The 19306-nt window shown below is 43.8% G+C and overlaps 1 protein-coding gene across 4 annotated transcripts in view; it reads left to right on the top strand.

The window, feature by feature from the left end:
• Nucleotides 1–19306, top strand: part of EXOC4 (exocyst complex component 4) — a 365485-nt gene that overhangs the window by 93340 nt on the left and 252839 nt on the right. For 3 of the 4 annotated variants that reach the window (XM_072041021.1, XM_072040965.1, XM_072040993.1), the window contains exons 8-9: nucleotides 3325–3470; nucleotides 7571–7659. In XM_072041021.1, coding sequence (XP_071897122.1) covers nucleotides 3325–3470; nucleotides 7571–7659 — 235 coding nt within the window. Of the gene's footprint in view, nucleotides 1–3324; nucleotides 3471–7570; nucleotides 7660–17164; nucleotides 18116–19306 lie in introns of those variants that run through there. The other variant, XM_072041041.1, reaches the window with a different exon arrangement.

The following is a 19306-nucleotide window of genomic DNA, read 5'->3' as shown; positions in this document are numbered from 1 at the left end:
TTCTTCCAAATTTTATCAAAATGAATGTGGTTGGTTTTGATGTAAATGTCTTGGGATTTAGTTACCTAAAGTATCTTTTTCTCAAGGTCCCGTTGGTGCTGTGATCGGTAGGGCTGTTTGGGATGGAAGCATCTCCAAAGAGAACCAATAACAGTAAGGTTTTGGGAAAAGATTCCCTGTTTTGAAATGGGATTTTCAACCATTCATCCTGCAGCGTCCGTCTTAATTCAGAGTATGTGAGGATGTGAAATACCAGTTTGCAGCTTCTAGTTGATGAAATAGAGCTCAGGCCTCCCATCTAAAACCTCAGAAGAGGCACAAATAATGAATTAATTCTTCAATGACTCTGTGGTCAGCCTCGTTTTATTGCCTATGCTTTGTTCATCAGCTTGCACAGCTCAGGGGGCTCAACCAAAAATTAAAAACATGGATCTGGAAAGTCTCAGTGGGTGCAGTGATCAGCCACAGGAGGAAATTCTTGCCCCGTTGTAGTTCGGAGAGGTAGAACAAGCTGTTACCAGACCAACGTGACGGACAGGATACATGTAATGCTCTGACCTTTTGAAATTTCAGAATTTAATTACGCCTCCAAATCCATAAATATTGCCTTTTTCATACAACATTTATATTAATTTTCATTTCCAAAGAGCAGCTGGGTAAAGAGTGCTTTGTTCTCTCGCTTTATGTACAGCTTTATTTGCTTGACATTGATATAAATACACTACATGGATGGCAGACCTCAACCATCGAACGGGAAGTCAAAAGTCCTTGTTATAGATGAATGGGATGTTGCAAACTTTGCAGTCACTCATAAATCTTGCCGTACGTCCATGTGATTAATGTCTAACAAGGTCTTTGATTGATGGCTTAGCGACTGCTAACCAGGTGTTATGGGACCCAATTGTCAAATCCCTTACTTCAGCGTTAAGGAAAGCTCCTGTTCACCTTGATAGGCAGGAAGACGTCTGCTTTTCCTCGTAAGTGGATTTCCAAATTCTCTCTGGCTGTGATTTTTGGTAAGTACAGGGTCAGGCTTCAACTAATGACACTGAAACGTGATGTTAGAATCGCCTATAACCACGATGAGGGCAGAACAGCTGGGTAACATCGAGCTGGAAGGATTACGTTGAGGCCAACGATGATGGGTGAAGGCCGTGGGTTGTACAAAGCAACAAGAAGCTAAAACTTCACCCTAATTTTTCAAGCAAGCAGCTGGCAAGGTATGAAGAGCGTCCCACATATGGATAATATTGCTTAAAAATGTTAAAGGCTTTCATCTTTGAGCTGTAGTTAAAAGCCAAACGTACCGTGTGCTGGAGATGTCTCCTGTCTCAGCTTCTCTCCGGCTTGGCTACGTATTGTAACCTCTCAGCCACGCTTCCAGTTAATTACTCGGTCCCAAAGAATCGGCGTAACTTGAATACAGGGCGCTGGAGCACAAAGAGCTTTGATCTGTCGTGCACGGTTTCTGCTAGGCTTGGATTTTATAACTTAAAGATGAACTTTGAGAATAGTTATCAAAACCAGTAATTTCTGCTGCTCTTACAAGCCTTTGAGTTTTTCAGAGCCTTGCGCCTTAGCATCCTGCTCGGCCTACCTAGCGATGCCATAAATGAACAATTTCCTCCTTTCTCCTAATCTGCGGTGTTTTCAGAACTCTTCTGAATATCGAGCCACAGCTGATCTTTTATTTCTCTGTTTCAATTTTTAACTAACAGGAGCAATTCATTATACTCCTAGCACAAGCCTCTGTTGCCTTATTGTAGTCGTGGAGCTCGGTGCTGTATTACACACTTCATATTTTCCAGTCCTGCATATAAAGGGACATCAGAATCCCAGAATCCATTATAAATAGGTTTCATCCATAACATGAGAACAAATTGCTAAATGTTTTTCTTTCTTTTTTTTTTTTTCAAACTTGATTAAGTTTGAGGGTTTAATTACATTTTCGTGGCGATTTTAGGGTTGTTAATTCAAGTAGAGAAGATGAAATGCAAATACGCGAATACAAACGGATTTGGTAAATTACTGTTAAAAATTAGCACAGCGATTATTTTACTCTGAACAATAAGCGTGCATTTTAAAAGCTTGTGCTCAGGTAAAGTTTTAATAGAGACATTTTAAGAGTTGGAGTTTTTATATTTTATTTTATTTTATTATTATTATTTTTTTTTTCCCAAGTAATCGTGAATTGTTTCTAATTAGGGGCACGATACCATTTGCCTGGATATTTATTCGTATGTAATTTGTTTTAACATAGACAGCACTGCACTGATGTATTCCTTTCATTAAGACAACTCTCTTTGATGGGCTTTGACTGGCTAATTACTGAAATGGAACACATTACTAATAGCCTCCAAGTAGGTAGAGTTTTCTGAACATAAATAATGAATTTCTGAAAGCACTGACAAAAGTTAATTTTTAAGGGGTTTCTTTCCATTGCCAGACACAATGAAATAAAAAACAAGGGACTTTGAATCTGTTTCTCCTTCTGCACCGTGGAGTTACTTGAGCAGCTCCAAACACCAGACCAGCACTTCAGGCTGCAGGGGTTTCACAAAAGGACCCCATTCACAAAGGGACCTGCCAACCCCTCTCTGAAGTTACTGGGCTAGAAGAAAATCAAATTTAAACTGAGTTTGAGGAACTGATGACTGTGGGAATTTATATTTTCGGTGGTTTTTAAAGAAAAAAAAAAAAAGCATCAAGGGTTTGGGAGCTATTAAAGGGCAATTTTTGCAGCATTCCCAGGATTTTTTCCAACGGTGTTCGTGACCCTTAGTATATCCACATGAATTTACACATGCATGTTTTATATTTATATATGCAAATTTACATATGCCTGTACATTTTCTCCATATGTAAACTGTGTTTTTGTAGTGGATTATATCAGTATTCCTTTCAGGTGGTTGCAGAGAGCAATGAGGTCTCCCCTGAGCCTCCTCTTCTCCAGACTAAACAACCCCACGTCCCTCAGTCGCTCCCCGTACCTCTTTTTTCTTGTTTCTTCACCAGTTTCGTTGATTTTCTCTACACACACGCTCAAGCAACGCAAGATTCTTGCAAGATACCTTCAGTACCATCAGGGTTTTGTAGCAGGTTGAATTGGTCGAGTAATGTAGGATGAGCTTTTATCAAACCGGTGACAGTGGCGTATGGGTCACTAGGATCTCGTTTCTGAAAATAAAGCTGAGTTTCTGTTAATTAAAACTGTTGATTTGTTTATCACCAGCCCTGTATGGTATTTAAAGATCCTAGACGTTCCGAGTCACAGTGCAATGCTGTTACATCTCTAAGCACTGTTCCTCTTCCTTCTGTTCCCAGATGCTGCTGACGGAATATCTGGATATGAAGAACACCCGCACTGCCTCGGAGCCATCCACCCAGCTTAGCTACGCCAGCTCGGGGCGAGAATTCGCAGCGTTCTTCGCGAAGAAGAAACCACAAAGGCCTAAAAACCCTTTGTTCAAGTAAGTGCCAGGATGCACTTAAAACGGGCTGATAATCACAGTTTCACATGGGAGTGGGGTGTAAGTTTGGAGATGGAAGTTTAATGCCTGAAGCTGAAGCCTCAGTAGGATCTCTGTTAGGGATTCATGGATTCATGGCTGGTTTGTAGAGTGCAGCTCGTTCAGGGGCTCATTGCAGGGTTGGGATCTCCTTACATGAGCTGCTGCAGAGCAGGCAGCGATACGTTAAGCCTGTCTTTGTGCACAGTATGCTTGAGACCTGTTAAAAAGGGTGATAAAGGGGACTGGACAAAGAGAATTAAGATAACTCTCTAATTACTAGATAGACTAACTGGCTAATCCTATCACTCGTTCCTTTAATTCAAAGTGGAAAGAATTAAGTGGCTGGGAGGAGAGAGTAAGAGAGCAGATGAGAGAGGTAAGGGAAGGATTTGGGGTGCAAATTTCATGTGCAGCAATGAGGGGTGAGGAGGAGTCATTGGTGAGCAGCGCTGTTACGAGAGGACCGTTGGCCTTACCAGTACACCAAGACTTAAGGGAGCTTTGCTGAAATTTTGTCTCATTTCTTGACTACCTGTGCTGGTCCATTCTCTTTGGCCCCTTGAGGATTCGGGGGAATGACCAAAATGTGCTCTTTTCACAGCAGAGGCTCCAAGTGGAAAGGTGATGGCTTTGATCTTATGCTGCAGCTCTGCCAGCGTAACTGTGTGGCTGCTCCTAACTCAGCACTGCCAAAATAACCTCTTTAATGACTTTTTTTTAATGCAATGACATTGTTCTAAAGCAGTTGTTCAGGGAACATACAGGCTTAACGGTAGGGTTGAGGGAACAGCAGCAAGGAGAGCAGTGCTGGGGAGTACCAGCACCGTGGGGCAGTAACCTTTTCCCCGTGCTCAGCTGCAGCAGGGGCAGCGTTTCTGGTGGGTGGACTCGAGACTACAACCTGCTGCAGGGCTGAGCTGTCTTTCACTACCCATTAGCGAGGTATTTAGCCTTACCAGGCTTTGCTCTCCCATGTAGAAAGCCCAAGTTTAACAAAATCTGCTGAAATGTTGGCTGGAGGGGGGAGCGATTGGAGGAGAGAGCTAAAAGAAAGAGTTTCCCTCTTTATTTTGCTGGAGATGGGTGCCCATGAAGTCTGGGTGGGTTTTTCTGGGTGTTTTCTTTTTTTTTTTTTTTAATCTACAACATCCCATTTGTAATTTGAGGTAGATCGTTACGTGGTGGGGAGGTGATACGGGAAATTCAGTAATGGAAATGGCAAAGAGCGATGGGGCAAGTGGTTGGGGGAGCTTCACATTCCGCAGCCACTTTACAGGTCATTTGCTGTTTTTTTTTACAGCTAAAATTTATTTCTTGATTACCCAGAGCTTGCAGAACTCCCTGTTATTTGCCCCGTGGGCATAGGCAGGTAGCAGCTGTATTCTCTTAGTACCCAAAGGCTTTTGCACTTCCCTCTCTCCCTCTCCCAGGATTAGCTGTCTGCCTAATCTTCTGCTATTAGAAGGTTAAATGTTGCCTGGAGGATCTCGGAGGTGTCTCCTGCCACCTTGACAGCCTGTGGTTATTCCTCCCCACCCCTTTTTTTAACACTCCCGTGGCTCTTTGGGCTGAGAATTACGCACTTTGAATTCACCCCGTCTTGCAGATCTCTATCGGAGCAAAATAGGGCCGCTCACCTTTTCAATCTGCGGCTGTTCTTGGGTGTGCTTGGGCCACTTAAGTTTGAGGAACGGGGATGCTCTGTTTCACCTACAGCAATTTCAGCCTCTATATTAGTTTGTCAGCGGAGAGTGAAGGTAGGTGTAATTGTTTAAAGTGAAGGTGCCTCACCTCGTCGGAACAGCGCGTCTCTTGCCACTCATGGTCTTGTCACCAAGTCATCGCCGGCACCACGGTGACAGCAGCACTTATTGGGAGCTCTGATTTGGTTATCTGTCTTCTGTCAGCTGTCACTATATCTATGGAAATCTCCCTTGAAATGGAATTTCTCAGCCCGCTGGGGGATGTGCATGTTTGATGGAGTGTTATTCTTGTCTCCTCTCCCATCTTCAGTGCTTTTTCGCACCGGGCTGCGAGGCTTTTTCTTGCCTTTCCATTAGCTCTGTCCAAATCGGAGGAGCCATCCACTTGTCATCAGAATAGCCACGTTTAATTTCTCACTTCAGGAGTCTCTTAGGGCAGGGCTCCACCTGGTGTTTTACTCGCAGCTCGATGCAGGTACCTGTGCCGTGCCCTGTGACAGCTTGTTAGAAGCTCATTTTCTAAATCCGACTTCCTCTGGTTGTGTGTTTACGTGAAGACATACGATCTAGAAGCAGTAGGAAGATTGAGGACTCTTGAATCGAGTCTTACAGTCTGGAAATCAGCAGCTAACATCTGGAAGAGACTTGGAATTGTTGGCTCCCTATCTTGAAAAAGGGTATAATAATTCACAGATGGGGTAGTCTTGATGTATTTCATTGTTTAATGTTGGCTCAGAAACGAAAACCTTTGGGAATTCGTGTAGCTTTTGCTATCATAAGCCTGACTTTCTTCTTTCTTCTTTTCCAAGAAGTAGCCACGTGCAGGTTGCTGTCTCCCTGAAGATCAGATTTGCTAGACAGAAATTGGGCATTGGTGGGGAAGGAGTGGTTTGTACAAGCAGGTGTTGAACACCCAATGTGTTAGTTTCAGGCTTGGCTAAAATTATGTGTTTAAAACAAAAAATGCAAGCTTTGCAAGTGGAGCATCAGCATGGGGAGAGGAAGAGATTACAAGAGAAGAGACATTGAGTGGAAATAGGAATGTGGAAGAATAGATTAAGGAAAGAGCAGAGGAGGGGAAATGGGAGAGTGAGACTGGATGGCTGGGGGGGAGAAGTGGGTGTGCTGAGATCGGAGTTGCTGTCTCAAAGCCAGGTCTGGGGCAGCAGGAGGAGAATCAGGTTTGTTGCTGCAGTTTGTCTTAACCTGAATTCTGGGTTTGATGCGTGGAGAAGACCTCTGGGTCATGGTGATAACGTTGTGTTTAATATTCCACTAGGAGCAAAAGAGAGCACATCACAAATACAAAGCCAAGAGTTTGTCGTTCATTTAATTACTCTGCTGCGTTTGTTAGATTTTGATATATGGTTATTAGCCCAGTCGCAGTAACGCTAACACTCGCAGTCCAAATTAAAGTAGAAGAGCCTCGTTAATAAAAATAACCTTAAAATTGTTGCACAAGGAAAGCTTCCAAATGCTCGGCCCTTCTTTGTAGTGCGGTGCTCAGGTTTGTAGCATCCCTCTGGGTGGTGCTAATGCCGATTCAACCTTCCCAAGCAGAAGGACCTCAACATCTTGAGGTCTTCACTATAAGGAGTTTGGTCATTAAAGACATCTTGTGCCACTTCAGCAATCTGCAAATGCCTTCACCCCTCTGCCTGCCCCTTCCTGGTCCCCAGTGCCTGTGGCAGAGCTGCCCAGTGCCCACCAGGCACACACAGAGCTGCTGTTTTTTGGGTGTCCCCAGCACTGAGCTCAGGCTGAGTCCTTGGGTCCCTCGGCCATAGGATTCTTGTGTCACAGGGACCCCCAGCGCAGCCCTCAGCAAGCCCAGAGCCATCCTGAGACCTTGCAGTATGAGGCCATTTTACTCTAAATGACCAAAGTCATGTTTATGGGGCTCTGTTAGCTGAAAAATCTCTTCTCTCAGGTTGATCCTTGTAGAGTATTGGAGCCATCCAATAAATACTTAATTTACTACATTTTAGTTTCAATGAGAGTATTAGTTTTTAATTTGTGGCTTCATGTATATGCCAGTTAACAACGCAATTGATACTAACTCATTGATTTGGTTTGGATTTCACCAATTTTTTGGGGCCATTCCTGCTCAGAAGAGCATCCCCATGTTATGCAGGCAGGTCTGTGCCACCGGCAGCTGCCAACAGAGCTGTGTGGACCCAAGGTGGCAAAATATGGTACATCAGTGCTGGAGTTTTACAGGAGAAATGTGCTTTTGTCTGCCTTGCTCATATTCCTCAACCGTTCAGGGAAGTGCGTTTTGTTCAGAGCTGTCTGGTGCTTACAAGAAGGCCAATTCTGTGGATGGCTAATTGACTTTTTTCTTTTTAATTACAGGTTTGAGTCCTCTTCCCATGCTATTAGCATGAGTGCCTATTTGCGTGAGCAGAGGAGGGAGCTGTACAGCAGAAGCGGAGAACTTCAAGGTGGGGAAATAGTGTGTTAGTTTGGGTAATTCTCTTCTGCAGGAGCTGTCCATGCTATGTCAAGGTATTAACACCTCTCTGGTTTGCTGCCCAGGCTGCCTAAATCTCTGTTCTTAAGGTCTGTTCTCTTATTCTTGCTCCGTCAAGAAACAGGGTTTCTTTTGATTCTCTCTGTGTGTTCAGATAAAGGTCCAGGTCCTAAAAACTAGTCCTGAAACAATGGATGAAACAAACAAGTCTCATTGTGAGCCTTGCTTTTGGGTACTTGGAGTTAACATTTACTTCTTTATCTGCAATTTATTTCCCTATGTCATGTGCTGAATGTCATGCTTCTGGATTGCTCTGGGAGCTAAATTCAACTGTTTTGTATTTGAAGTCACAAGTTTCCGTTGGAAGTGACCAATTCTGTGTCTTTTGTACAATATTTGAAGAGTCAGAGTGTTGGAAAATGGTGAGTTTGAAGTGTTGGACCGCTCTTGCTGGTTTATGCTGCTCGTGACAAGTGTTGCATATACACAGAGAAGTGTTCTCTGGGCATGGCATCATTTCACGTTTTTTTGTGAATGGCTTAATTCACACAAGTCTTGCTTTTGGAAGCAACATCAGTGGAAGATCTTGAGGCTGTCATGTTAATGTATAGTAGGAATATTTTTTTTCTGTCTCATCTGTTGTGGTTTCTTACTGAGCTAATCATAAAAAGAAAATAATATAAACTCTTCAGATATTACAGTGGTGGACAAGGGTAAAAATTCTTGAAATCTTATTCATGGCAATTTTCAGATGGTTTTTATTTGAGGAAATTTTATAATTTACCTGAGAATTATTGGATGCCTTTGTGTTCCCTTCCTCCTTCTATAATTTAGTTGTTCTCAGCACGAAGTGAGACCCAAAGCAGTGAGGTAAGAAGCACTGAGAGATGTACAGTGTTCCTGTGGACTGATCACTTCACTTGTGTAAAGATAATCTTCATATTGATGATGAAATAGGCAATGATGCACTCTCTGGCCAATATTCAGGTCCTTCTGCATGGGCTGTGAGGGAAGAATCTGAGATTAAAAGATGTACTGAAGTTGACAGCTGCCCACACTATAATCTAACAGCCCATAGGAATAAAATAAGGTGAAGATCCCTGTCTTTTACATGATGGTGTCACCCATTATGCACGCTTGGGAGGTGTGCAGTTCACAGCTCTTCACCTTTTAAGACTCAGGTTGTCACCTTCACAATCTGCCACGTGTACCTGGGATCAGCTGGAAGAAATCTCCCAGTTCGGCAGGATGTTGTTTCAGTGTAAGCCATTTTATGGCACAGTCTTTTTCATTTTATTCTTTTTTAAACACCAATGGATAATAGGATTTGAGTAGTTACTTCTCCACAGTACTTACTCTGTTCTGCAGCCTGCATGGGGCAACTGGATTCAAAGCCAAGAATTTGGAAGCTGTCGAGGGCGTTAAGTTTAGGATAGGGATGGGGCCATCAGTGAGCTCGTAGCCCTTCCCTCAAAAAATTTCAAATCTCTTTGGCAGTAGTCCAGTTGCCTTTTGTTATTTCCACTTGCCCTCATGCCCTGATCTGGCCACTTGACCTTGTTCCTTTAAAAACACAGAAGACAAAGATATTAAATCTGCCTCTTCCAGATACACCATGGTTGAGATCGGGGTGGTTTTGGGCTGCGGTTACTGCTGCTGTTGCACTGAGCTGAGGAGGTGTCTTTAAAGAGCTCCTTGCTTTTCCAGGGTTCAGAACTCCTCGCTGTGGGGCACAGGAGGGTTTCTTGAAAGATCAGCCCCTTCTTGATAGGAGGCAGATCCCGAGGCGGCGTTTGGCACGAGCAGGAGGCTGGGAGCGTTTTGCAAGAGACGAGGGTGCGAAAGAGCTCCGCAGACTTTCAGCTGCCGAGCTGGCGTGGGGTTGGGAAGAACAAAGCTGAAGAGCTGACAAAAGGAGTAAAGGACAAAATATAAGAATTAGCCTGGCTAGGGCCAAGATGCTATTGCCCTTTATGGATGAATCGGAAGAGCTGGGAAGTGATGCAATAGGTGACAAAAAGTCAATGTAGGGAGTCAATAGGGACAATAGATGAGATGACTTTGCTAAGAAATCTTTGCTGTTTAACCATCAAGAAAAGTTTCCCTTTGAACTTTATGTTAAAAATGTACTGTCCTCTCTTCCTATTATAAACTGCTGTTCCCTTTTAGGTAGCTCATTAATCTTCCTGAATCCCAGACCACAGCAAGATCTGCATTTTGATTTTTTTTTTCCCCCTTTTAAAGAGAAATACAATTTAATTGTTCAATCAGGTTACTGGAAGGCAGGCATGTGACACTCTCTCTTCTGTGAATGCCACACAGTTTCTCTTCCTGACAGCCTTATCCACAGGGATGATTTTTTCAGTGGCAGCAGGGGGAGGGTGGCTTGTTAGGAAATCTTTTTTCCTGAAAAGGTCTTCAAAGAAACATATGCATTAAAAAAAAAAAGAGAGAAAAGAACTTATAAAAGTTTGGCTCTTGCCAACTTTTTGAAATAAGAATTTAATTTAAATAGCCTTAAAATGTGTGAAGATCAGAGTGATGCTTTGTCATTAACCTCTCTCGTTTGGACTGAAATAGTACAGTGCAGAAGGCAGACGTTATCCCTCAGTGGGAGAAAGGGACCGGCTGTAAGTGCTTGCGAGAAGGAAGGATTCATTCTTGCATCTTCTGGCACTGAAATCAGAGGAGGAGGACTTTAGGCCATGTCTTTTTCGCTTTAAGTCTGACACAGAAGTCATTTGGCAATTGTCATTAAAAAAAAAAAACAGAAACAAGTACGTAAGTGAAATATCTCCTTCTAGACTACCAGAAATGTGGTGCCCTGGGATGTTTCCAGAAGTACAATGTCAGAGCTGGTTTCTTCTGTACAAAACCCAAACCCAAAGATGATTGTCTCTTTTTTTTTTTTTCTTCTTTTTTTTTTTTTTTTTCCAAGAGTACGTCTTGGCTAGCTGCGGAATTTACATTTTCCTTCTCAGATTCCTTCAGCCATTTGTCAGATACGATGATCTTTTATAGACGGCCTGGAATAATGGAGGTACATTTAAAAAGCAAAGCTATTTTGCTTTTTTAGCAATTTTTTTTAGCTATTTTAGTATATTCCACGAGCGGCTGAATTACTGCAGCCTGGGTCATCGCAGATGCGTCCTGGTCTCCCTTAACACTTCTCTTTCATTAGCCACACTTCTCACCATGTCTCTCCATCGCATTCATCCCCCTTGCTTCCTTCCTGGCACCCCTCAGCGCCTGTTTGTGTCCCCGAAGCACCCACCAAGCAAAAAGCAGCCTGTACCATGGCTGGACCAAGCAAAGTACGTCCCGACCACGCAGCTCTGCACCTTGGAAGCAAGCATGCTGGTAGGTCCAGCAGCATGGAGAGCTAACAAGTGCCTGCTGATGCTTTTCCTTCTGTGGAGGCACGCGTTTATCCCACCTTTGTCTGTATCCACGAGACCTCTGAGGATTTACTGCCTTTAGGATTTATGCCTCTGTCACCTTCGGCTGAAATTGGCTCTCCAGCTCACTTGTTGTGAGGATGGGACAACCAGTCGGACAGACAGAAGATCAGATAACTCTTTTTTTTTTTTTTCCTAGGAAACCAGGCTAAAACATTGCTGTATTTCATTGTAGAGGTGGCTGCTTGTCATTGACTAGCAGAATGAATCCCATGCATGCCCCTTATTTCATTCCACTGCTGCCTTCAATTGCCAACAGATCCTTGGGAACAGAAGAAAAATGTGGCTTCTTCCTCTAGAAAGGGGGTCAGGGACTGCAAGAGGGATGTCAGATGGTAGGAGATTGTCCCCGGGGCTGCACGGTAAGGCAGGAGGCAGTCTGTAGGAGCTTTTGTTTTGTTTTTCATTAAATTGGATGTGATTGGTATCAGGAAAACACGGCTTCAAGAGAGAATTAAGAGGAAAAACCACTGCTCTTTTAGGTAGTGTCCAGGCATGTTTGGGTTTCTGAATTGGTGTTTTGGTGACAGTGTTAGTGTCATTGTACCAAGCATGGTACACATGCTCCGTGCGTTTTACATGCCTGCAAGGATCAGTTTGCATGTGATGGAACAGCCTCCACCAGCACAGCTGCACTGCACAAGGTTCGTGAAGTCTGCCTTCCACTGCTTTACCTGGCTAAATTTTGTGTGCTTGTGGCAGGAGAACTTCCTCCTACTTTATAAAATTGGGGGTAAGTTGCCTTTGCTTCCACTTTATGAAGTTTCTTAAATTTTAGTTGGCTCCTGATAGATATTCGGACCTTGGATGGATGATTCAGCCGTAATCATTGGTAAATAAATAAATAAATACAAAGGCAAGGAAGCCAAAGAAGCCATAACTGAGAAGGGAAAGCTCAGTGGATGATAACCTTCATTTCAGCAGGTGCCTAACCCAAGTTAGTCGTTTTCTGACCCGCAGGTAGCCTTGTGTGTCTCGCCGTGCTGCTCGCTGCTGGCTGCTAATTTCAGGCGTGGTGTTACTTCATCAAAGGTGGTGTCAGTTATGGGCTCCTTCTCAACACGTCAGGTATTGTTTTGGAGTCCCGTGGCCGTGAGGAATTAATGCAGGTGCGTTCTGTGCTCACGGTGACTCCAGCCCTGGCTCGGTTTATCAGCAGAAACGGTAAAAGGCGTTTTTATACGCTGCGAAAATCTGAAGAGCCTGGAGGGTGCTGATCAGCATGGAAAATAGCAGCCAGCTGCTGTTATCTGTGCGAGCACAGGCCCTGGTAGTTCACAGCGGGGTCAGCTTTGCTCGTGTCGTACATCTGGGCCGGTTTTAAGAATGAAAAGTGAAGTGCTCCCGAGCAGCTGCTGCTCCTGTGGATGTTAATGGTCTCCACAGCTGCTCGGCACCTCTTAAAATTGTGGCTCCTGATTTCTTTCCCCCAAGAAGCTCAGGGCAATTCAACGTTATTAAACCTCTCCGTGCCTTTGTGGAGCAGGATTTTTATTTAGGGTGTAGCCGTGCAAGCAGAGGTACGAGAGGCATCCTCCCAGGAAGGACAATGGAAGCAGAATTAGGCAGGTTTCCAGAGTCACCTTCCAGTCTTCTGTGCACTGGTTGAAGTCTGAATGCATTAAGGCAGTCAAGGTATGTTAATATAATGATGGTTTAGGCACACTTGACACAGCCACGTGTCGATTGAGGTGGCTCTGCAGCCCTGGGACTGCTGCAGTGCCAGCTCTGCGTGGTGGTGGGAGCTCCTGCACAGCACCCCGGGAGAAATCGCTGCCTACGAGTGCTTTGTGCTGTGTAAGAGCATTGGAAATATTCTTGTATTGTCACTGCGCCTTCGGGGTTTTCCTTTTTCCTTTTTTTTTGTTTTTTTATCTGAGAAATTGTGTCGTCTCTGCTCCTATGACGTGGGTGTCCTGCAGGTTTTCATAAGTTTGCGCTCTTATTGCTACCAGAAGGCAGAGCAGTGCTTGTTGGACAAGGCAGGCGGAGAAAAGCTACGTGGCTTCACGGAGGAAGTGTTTAATAGAGCAAAGAATGAAATTTGTGCCCCGAAGCAGTGCTCCCCCAACTACTGGGCACGTTTAAAGTGCTGAGCTGAAACAGCGAAATTCTGTATTGCTTTATGAAGTTATTTAAGCAGTTTCCTTCCAGGAGCTCCCCGTGATGCAGCGCCCTTCCTTCTTCTCCTTCAAGATTTTGGTTAGTTCCATTTGCTTCACTTTTCATACGTTTCAGTGGGCTCCTGCTAGAATTTTGGACCTTGGATGAATGCTTTGGGCATGACCAGCGGTGCCGAAAATTGCCCACGTTGTGCAAGCTGCAAATTCCTCAGGTGTGCTCCAAGAGACTCAGTAGGAGGGCTACAAGAATAAAAGGCAAGTCACATCCAGCTCAGACCAAGGATGGCAAATTGAGCTGTGCAACAAAGGCCTCTTGCAATGAGGCTATAGATGCCAGATTTATTTATTTTTTAACTTAATTTCTTACAAGAACCTCCAAGAAATTCTTCTTGTTGGCCAGGTGAAAAATAAAACTGGAAAGCGGCCGAACATCACGGATGATACAAATTGAAGACTGGGGATGGGTTGCTCACCAGTATGCTGTTTAACTATTCTCCCTCTCAGACGGAAAATTTCTTACCAGAAGGTTTTAAGTAATTAAGGAAATCAAAGAGAAACTCTGCTAATTAAGATTTTGACGCCAAGAAATAGCGGCGGAGGCAAATGGTATCGGATCTGACAAGGGCACCGTGTAAGGCCAGGTCCGGGGAAAATGCAGTTATTTGTCGGTGCCTTGTTCCATTTGAATTCACCAAAGGGCTGCCGGAGGGAGCCAGCTGTGCTTGCCGATGACAAAAACGAATCTTGACACTTTGGGTAATGAAAATTCGGTTCAGCACCTTTTAGAGATGGGTATGGCAACGCGGCGTCAGTCGGAGGCAACAGGGAGAGGGGAAGCGATGTAATTCTCCTCTGGTTAGAGGAGAGGCTGTGACGAGGGGGCAGTCCTGGTTAAAAATACCCCGTAGGAAGAGGGATAACCCGTCGAAGAATCGGAAAGTTGGTTGGGTGAAGGGAGGGGGAAACAATTTGATGTTAGGAAGCTCCCGGCACGCAGCTGCTTTGGTCTCCCCACGGTGCGGAGGATCACAGTTTGCTTTGAGCTTGGGGGGGGGGAAGAGGGAGGAGAGGGGAGAGAATGGCTTTTTTGTGGTTTGACAGTATTAATGCAATCATCTCGTTCAGACCTTGTAAGCCCACTTATTATTTCCTCTGCGTGTGTTTTTTCTAGTTTAGCGGATTAGCTGCACTGTCTCTTCAAAGGCTATCCAATCAAGAAGGGGTTATTAAAACTGGGGCGCTTTATGACTGAGAATTAATTAGAGCAGCATTTTCATGCAAAACATCCAATTTTTTGATTAGCAATGGAGCAGGGCCGCAATTAACACTCTAGGAAGCTTAAATTTCCAGCATTTTGATTCTCAGGAAATGAGATTATCAAACTGGGGTCAGGCACTTGACAGCAAAAGGGGGATTATGTGTAAGAAAATAATTTGTTTCTTGATTTTGCCTCGGAGATTGTTATTAAAGCGACGGTGAATTCAGAGGGAGGCAAAGAGTGGGAGGAGGAGACACCTAAAAATGGGAGCCGGAGGAACCCTTTGCCTTGTTAGCATCCTCCTTGCTGTGCCAAGGGCTGCCTCGGCCCGGTGTGAGGGAGAGGATGCTCTGCGTTGGATTTACAGCAACAGGTTCGCATCGCTTTGTGGAGGGAGGCTCGTTGCCTTTCCTAATCAGTGTGTTGAGAATTCTGCAGTGGTTTGTAAATATTCAGAATATTTGTATCCTGGGGAAGGAGGCAGTCCTGTTTTAACAGACGGGCTGCTTTGTCTCCATTCCTTTAACCAAACACACGGCATGTTGTTTTTCTTTTTAAACTGTTTTTTGATCCACTCCCAGTGTCTGAGGATGTATATCACTGCTTAATAGAGGCTGAGCTCTGCCAGACTTCAGGGTAGGTGGAACAAGAAGGGGCATCTCTGTCCCTCCAGAGAACACGGAGGGTTTGGGGCTTCCATCTCCCACTTCTCGGGGAGGTGCAAGGTGTTGAAAGTCAGCCCTGGGCTGTGAAATCAGGCTGTGTAGGGGACTTGGAGCAGGCTAAGGCAGTACAAATCATTTCACAGAGTCACAGAACATTAAGGTTGGAAAAGACCACCAAAATCATCCGGTCCAACCACCCCTGTCCCACCAATGTCACCACCAAAACATGTCCCCAAGCACCACGTCCAACCTCTCTTTGAACACCCCCAGGGTCGGTGACTCCACCACCTCCCTGGGCAACCCGTCCCAATGCCTGACTGCTCTTTCTGAGAAGAAATGGCTCCTCTGATAGCTGATCAATTTTTGCTGGGTGTTGGGGGACTCCCAGTTTGCATCTCCTCAGGAGAGCAGAAAGTTGGCTCTGTGCCTGCTTTTGCTTCTTAAAACAACCATTTTTAAAATAATTGCTTTATTATTTTTGAGCAGAATAGTTTGTGAAAGCAGATATTACGAAGCTGATTGTTGCTAGCCACGTATTAGCCACATTCTGGCTCCCAGGTCCTACTTAGCAGTGCCCACAGCTCTTGCAGCCTTTGCTGCAGCAGCCACGTTATTGAGGATGCTCGGTCCCAGCTTGCATCACCAATGATGTTCAGAGGTTGAGCCTTACACAAGCCCAGCAGTGTGCTTTGCTCCGTGATGTGGCATGGCAGCATGCTCCAACATCCTCCTTCAATATTTGCCTTTGGGTCCCTTCCTAGGATTCCCAAATAAATTCTCATTCTCAGCTTCAGGATCTTGTTGCTTTAGGCTTTGCCTCCATACGCTGCTCACTTCAGAGCCAAAGGACCTCCAGTAACTCTACCATGTAGATTTACAGGTGCCACATTGTCCTTTTTTAATATGAGAAACCAAAATACCAGGGCATCAAGGTGTTGTACCAGTAGAGGATCGTGTCAAATAAAGGCTGAAAATCAAAGCTGATGCGATCAATTATGAATTTCTTCAGGAGCTTTAATTTTTCACTCTCTCTGCATCAACTGCTAGTGCTCGGCTTCTCTCCCCTCTTGATATGAGGAAGGACACAGAGAAAAGCACTCATTTTTTAAAGGTTAAATAATCCCATAGATGGATGCTTCAGTCTTACTGGTATTGCTGGGAGGCTGCTGTGTCCAGGTCTGCTTGGTGTTTTGTTGTTACACTTCTGGGCAGAGACTTCCAGGTTTTCTGGGACTCTTTCTGTCTCAGCATCCCTTGTTTGGAAAGCAAACATTGATTTTCCAGGTACTTCTTTTCAGCACATTTCCTGCTTTGAGTTTTGGATTACTGAAGAATTTGGGGGCTTTGTGGTGCATTTACAAAGACGCTGTAGAATTATCTGGTATTATGCAGATTAAGGCAGAATAGGTAGGAAATGTTTATGGCTGTGAACTGTAATATCCCGTTTTGTATCAATTCTAGGAGGTTTTTTCATGGGGACTAGGCTTTTGGAGGCATTGAGCCATCTCAGCTTGCTGCAGTGAGATACACTGCAAGGCTTGATATCCATTAAAACCAGTCCCTGTGTTTTCATACGCTTACTTTCTAATTGGATCTAACTTCATCAAAATGAACTTTATTGGTGTATCGGTGAGTATCTGCTCTCCTTACCGCTCTGTCAGCCAGAGCACAGCTTTCTGGGCTACTCTGTGCTGGGCAGTGAATCGTGCTATGTCTGCGTAAGGTGTGTCCCAGGCTGGAACAGATGAATCCCACTTTGCTTTTCTGAAGGACACTGGAAAAATTTCATCAGTACAGCCAGCAATAAAACAGCCACCATGCAGTCGAGCAGGTACTTTTCTTACTGTGATCTAAAATAATATTTTCTTCCTTCCTCTCCGTGTGAGAGCTTCGTACTCTCCTGGAATTTGTGCCTTTGTGTCAGGTTCAGTAGTAAACCATGTATTTAAAACTGCTCTGTCTTGCTGCTTAGGATCAGGATTCTCTCAGTTTGGTCCGAGGAGGTCTGGTTTCTGAAAATCTACTCTGTTTCGAAGAGAGATCATCGTGGCACTGGTGGAAGTTGGCTGCAACAACCTGAATGGATGAAAAAGGTTTCTGTAGGTTGAGTGGATGCTACTGCCATTGTCTCCTCGAAAATTTTAATCGTCTGAAGCCAAAACCTGATTTTTGAGCTCTTGCTTCCCTTAGGACATTATTTCTTGCAAAGTCATTTCCTTGGCTAGTTTAAGGAATATTTTTATGCTTGTGGTTTTGGTTTGTTTGTTTGATACCAGGACACTCCAGTGTAACTTTGGTACCCCAGAACTAGATTCCTACACTTACCTTCTATTAATGCTAATAGTGTGCATTCCTTGGAATCAGAGTATGGCAGAGTATGCAGAGTTAGGCTACACACAGTGAAAAATAAATCATATAAAATGAAAAGCAGATTGTCCAGCGGGAATGTGGATCAGCTGAATACAATTAGCTGGCCTGGGATTTGGCTTGGCCAACGTGAGCCCCGGTAATCCTGTTCTTCTGGGACCTCTAATGACCAGGTTAGCCCAAACTGTGACATGTATCCTTCAGGATGTTGTATATTTTTGGAAGAGATTTGTATGCTACCCAAGTGTACTTTCTAAAACACTAGCTGTATTTTGAAACCTCCGTGCTGGCATTGCATATATCTTTTGTTTGTTTAATCTGGCCTGGTTTATTTAATCTTTAATAGGGTAGAGTTCTAAGATGCTCTGAGGTGTTTGTGTTTTGTGTTGAAATCTTGCTAACATTGGCATTTTTCAGTAATTTCCTATATCTTTTTGTACTGCATTTTGTACAGATCCTTTTTTTCTGTGAATCAAGTTCTTGTTTATTTGTCTGTGATTTGTGAAACCTCTTTTTCGCCAACTTAATTTGCAAGATAATAAACACGTTGCTGAAACATTGCTTTTATTTTTCTCGCTTGATAGAGCAGCTAATCTTAATAACAATGAAAAAAAGCCAGTTATCTGTCAAGTCTGAGCTTCCATCTTGCCTTTTCTGCTAACTTTATACTCTCCAAGCTGAGACATCTCAAGAAAGCAGCGAGGTACCACCAGGTATGGCAAATTCCAACACACACCTTGAGGAGGGTGAGTGTGGAGGCAGGACCTGTTGCTCTTGCCTCGTCTCGTACCTGTTCAGTGGGTAGGAAGTGTTTAATCTCTGGCCCTGTCATTCCTCTAATCTGTATTTGACATCCCTACAAATGTGAAACCATTGTTTTTCAAGTAGCATGAAAAATGCACCGGGGACAGCTTTATTAGCATTTGGATTTTCTCCTTTGGCTTTGACTGATGGATAGATCCATTTTTTTTTACACCGAAGAGTTTTTTATCTTGATAATGTTGAAATGAAACTTTACAGTGACAAAGTAGTGGGCAGCTTTAGAAAGCCCCGCTTTCAAGTCGGGTTAAAACCATTTAGGTGAGCATGAATTAACATTTCCCTTGTCTTGTAAAGGTCACCCTTTAATTGAGATTCACCACGCTCAGTCCAAAGCCTAGGATCCAGGAGACCTCTCTTCGCAAAGAAGGCACAAATTGGCAGCATAATCTCATCAGAGGCTTAGGTTATATGGTAATAAATCATTCAATTCGAAGCTAAAGAAGCTGCCACGGCGCATAAAACACGCCAGATGCTTGAAAGACTTTCGTGGCTTAGAGTTTGAATAACAGTTGGAGGATCTGTAGATGTCTTGAGATCCTTCTTAATAAGGAAGAACTGTTGGGAAGAAACTGATTCTTACCTAATTAAAGGATTAAAATGTTACAGGCTTGCTTTTATGTTAGCTGCTATTCATTCTGTCCAACATATGAATTTAAGGTGTGGCATTTCTACCCTATATATCTCTTCGCATGCTATTTCAGAAATTATCGTAAAAAGTTGCCATATTTTTCATGTACATATATTATGCCCTGCTTTTTCTAGGGAGATAAATGTGAGTTGAGTAGGGGATTCCCTTCTGCAGAATAAAAGAGGTGGCATTAATCAATAAGGTGATGTGATTTAGGGCTCTGAGGATACAGGGGCTAAGAGTTTCTGAAGGGTTGTTGGGATTAAGTGCATAAATTGTTGTTGATTTTTTTTCCTA

This window comes from Anas platyrhynchos, chromosome 1 (genome assembly GCF_047663525.1).
Source record: "Anas platyrhynchos isolate ZD024472 breed Pekin duck chromosome 1, IASCAAS_PekinDuck_T2T, whole genome shotgun sequence".
Lineage (NCBI taxonomy): Eukaryota > Metazoa > Chordata > Aves > Anseriformes > Anatidae > Anas > Anas platyrhynchos.
The sequence above is the reverse complement of the archived record's forward strand: the minus strand, read 5'-3'. Positions and strand labels throughout refer to the sequence as shown.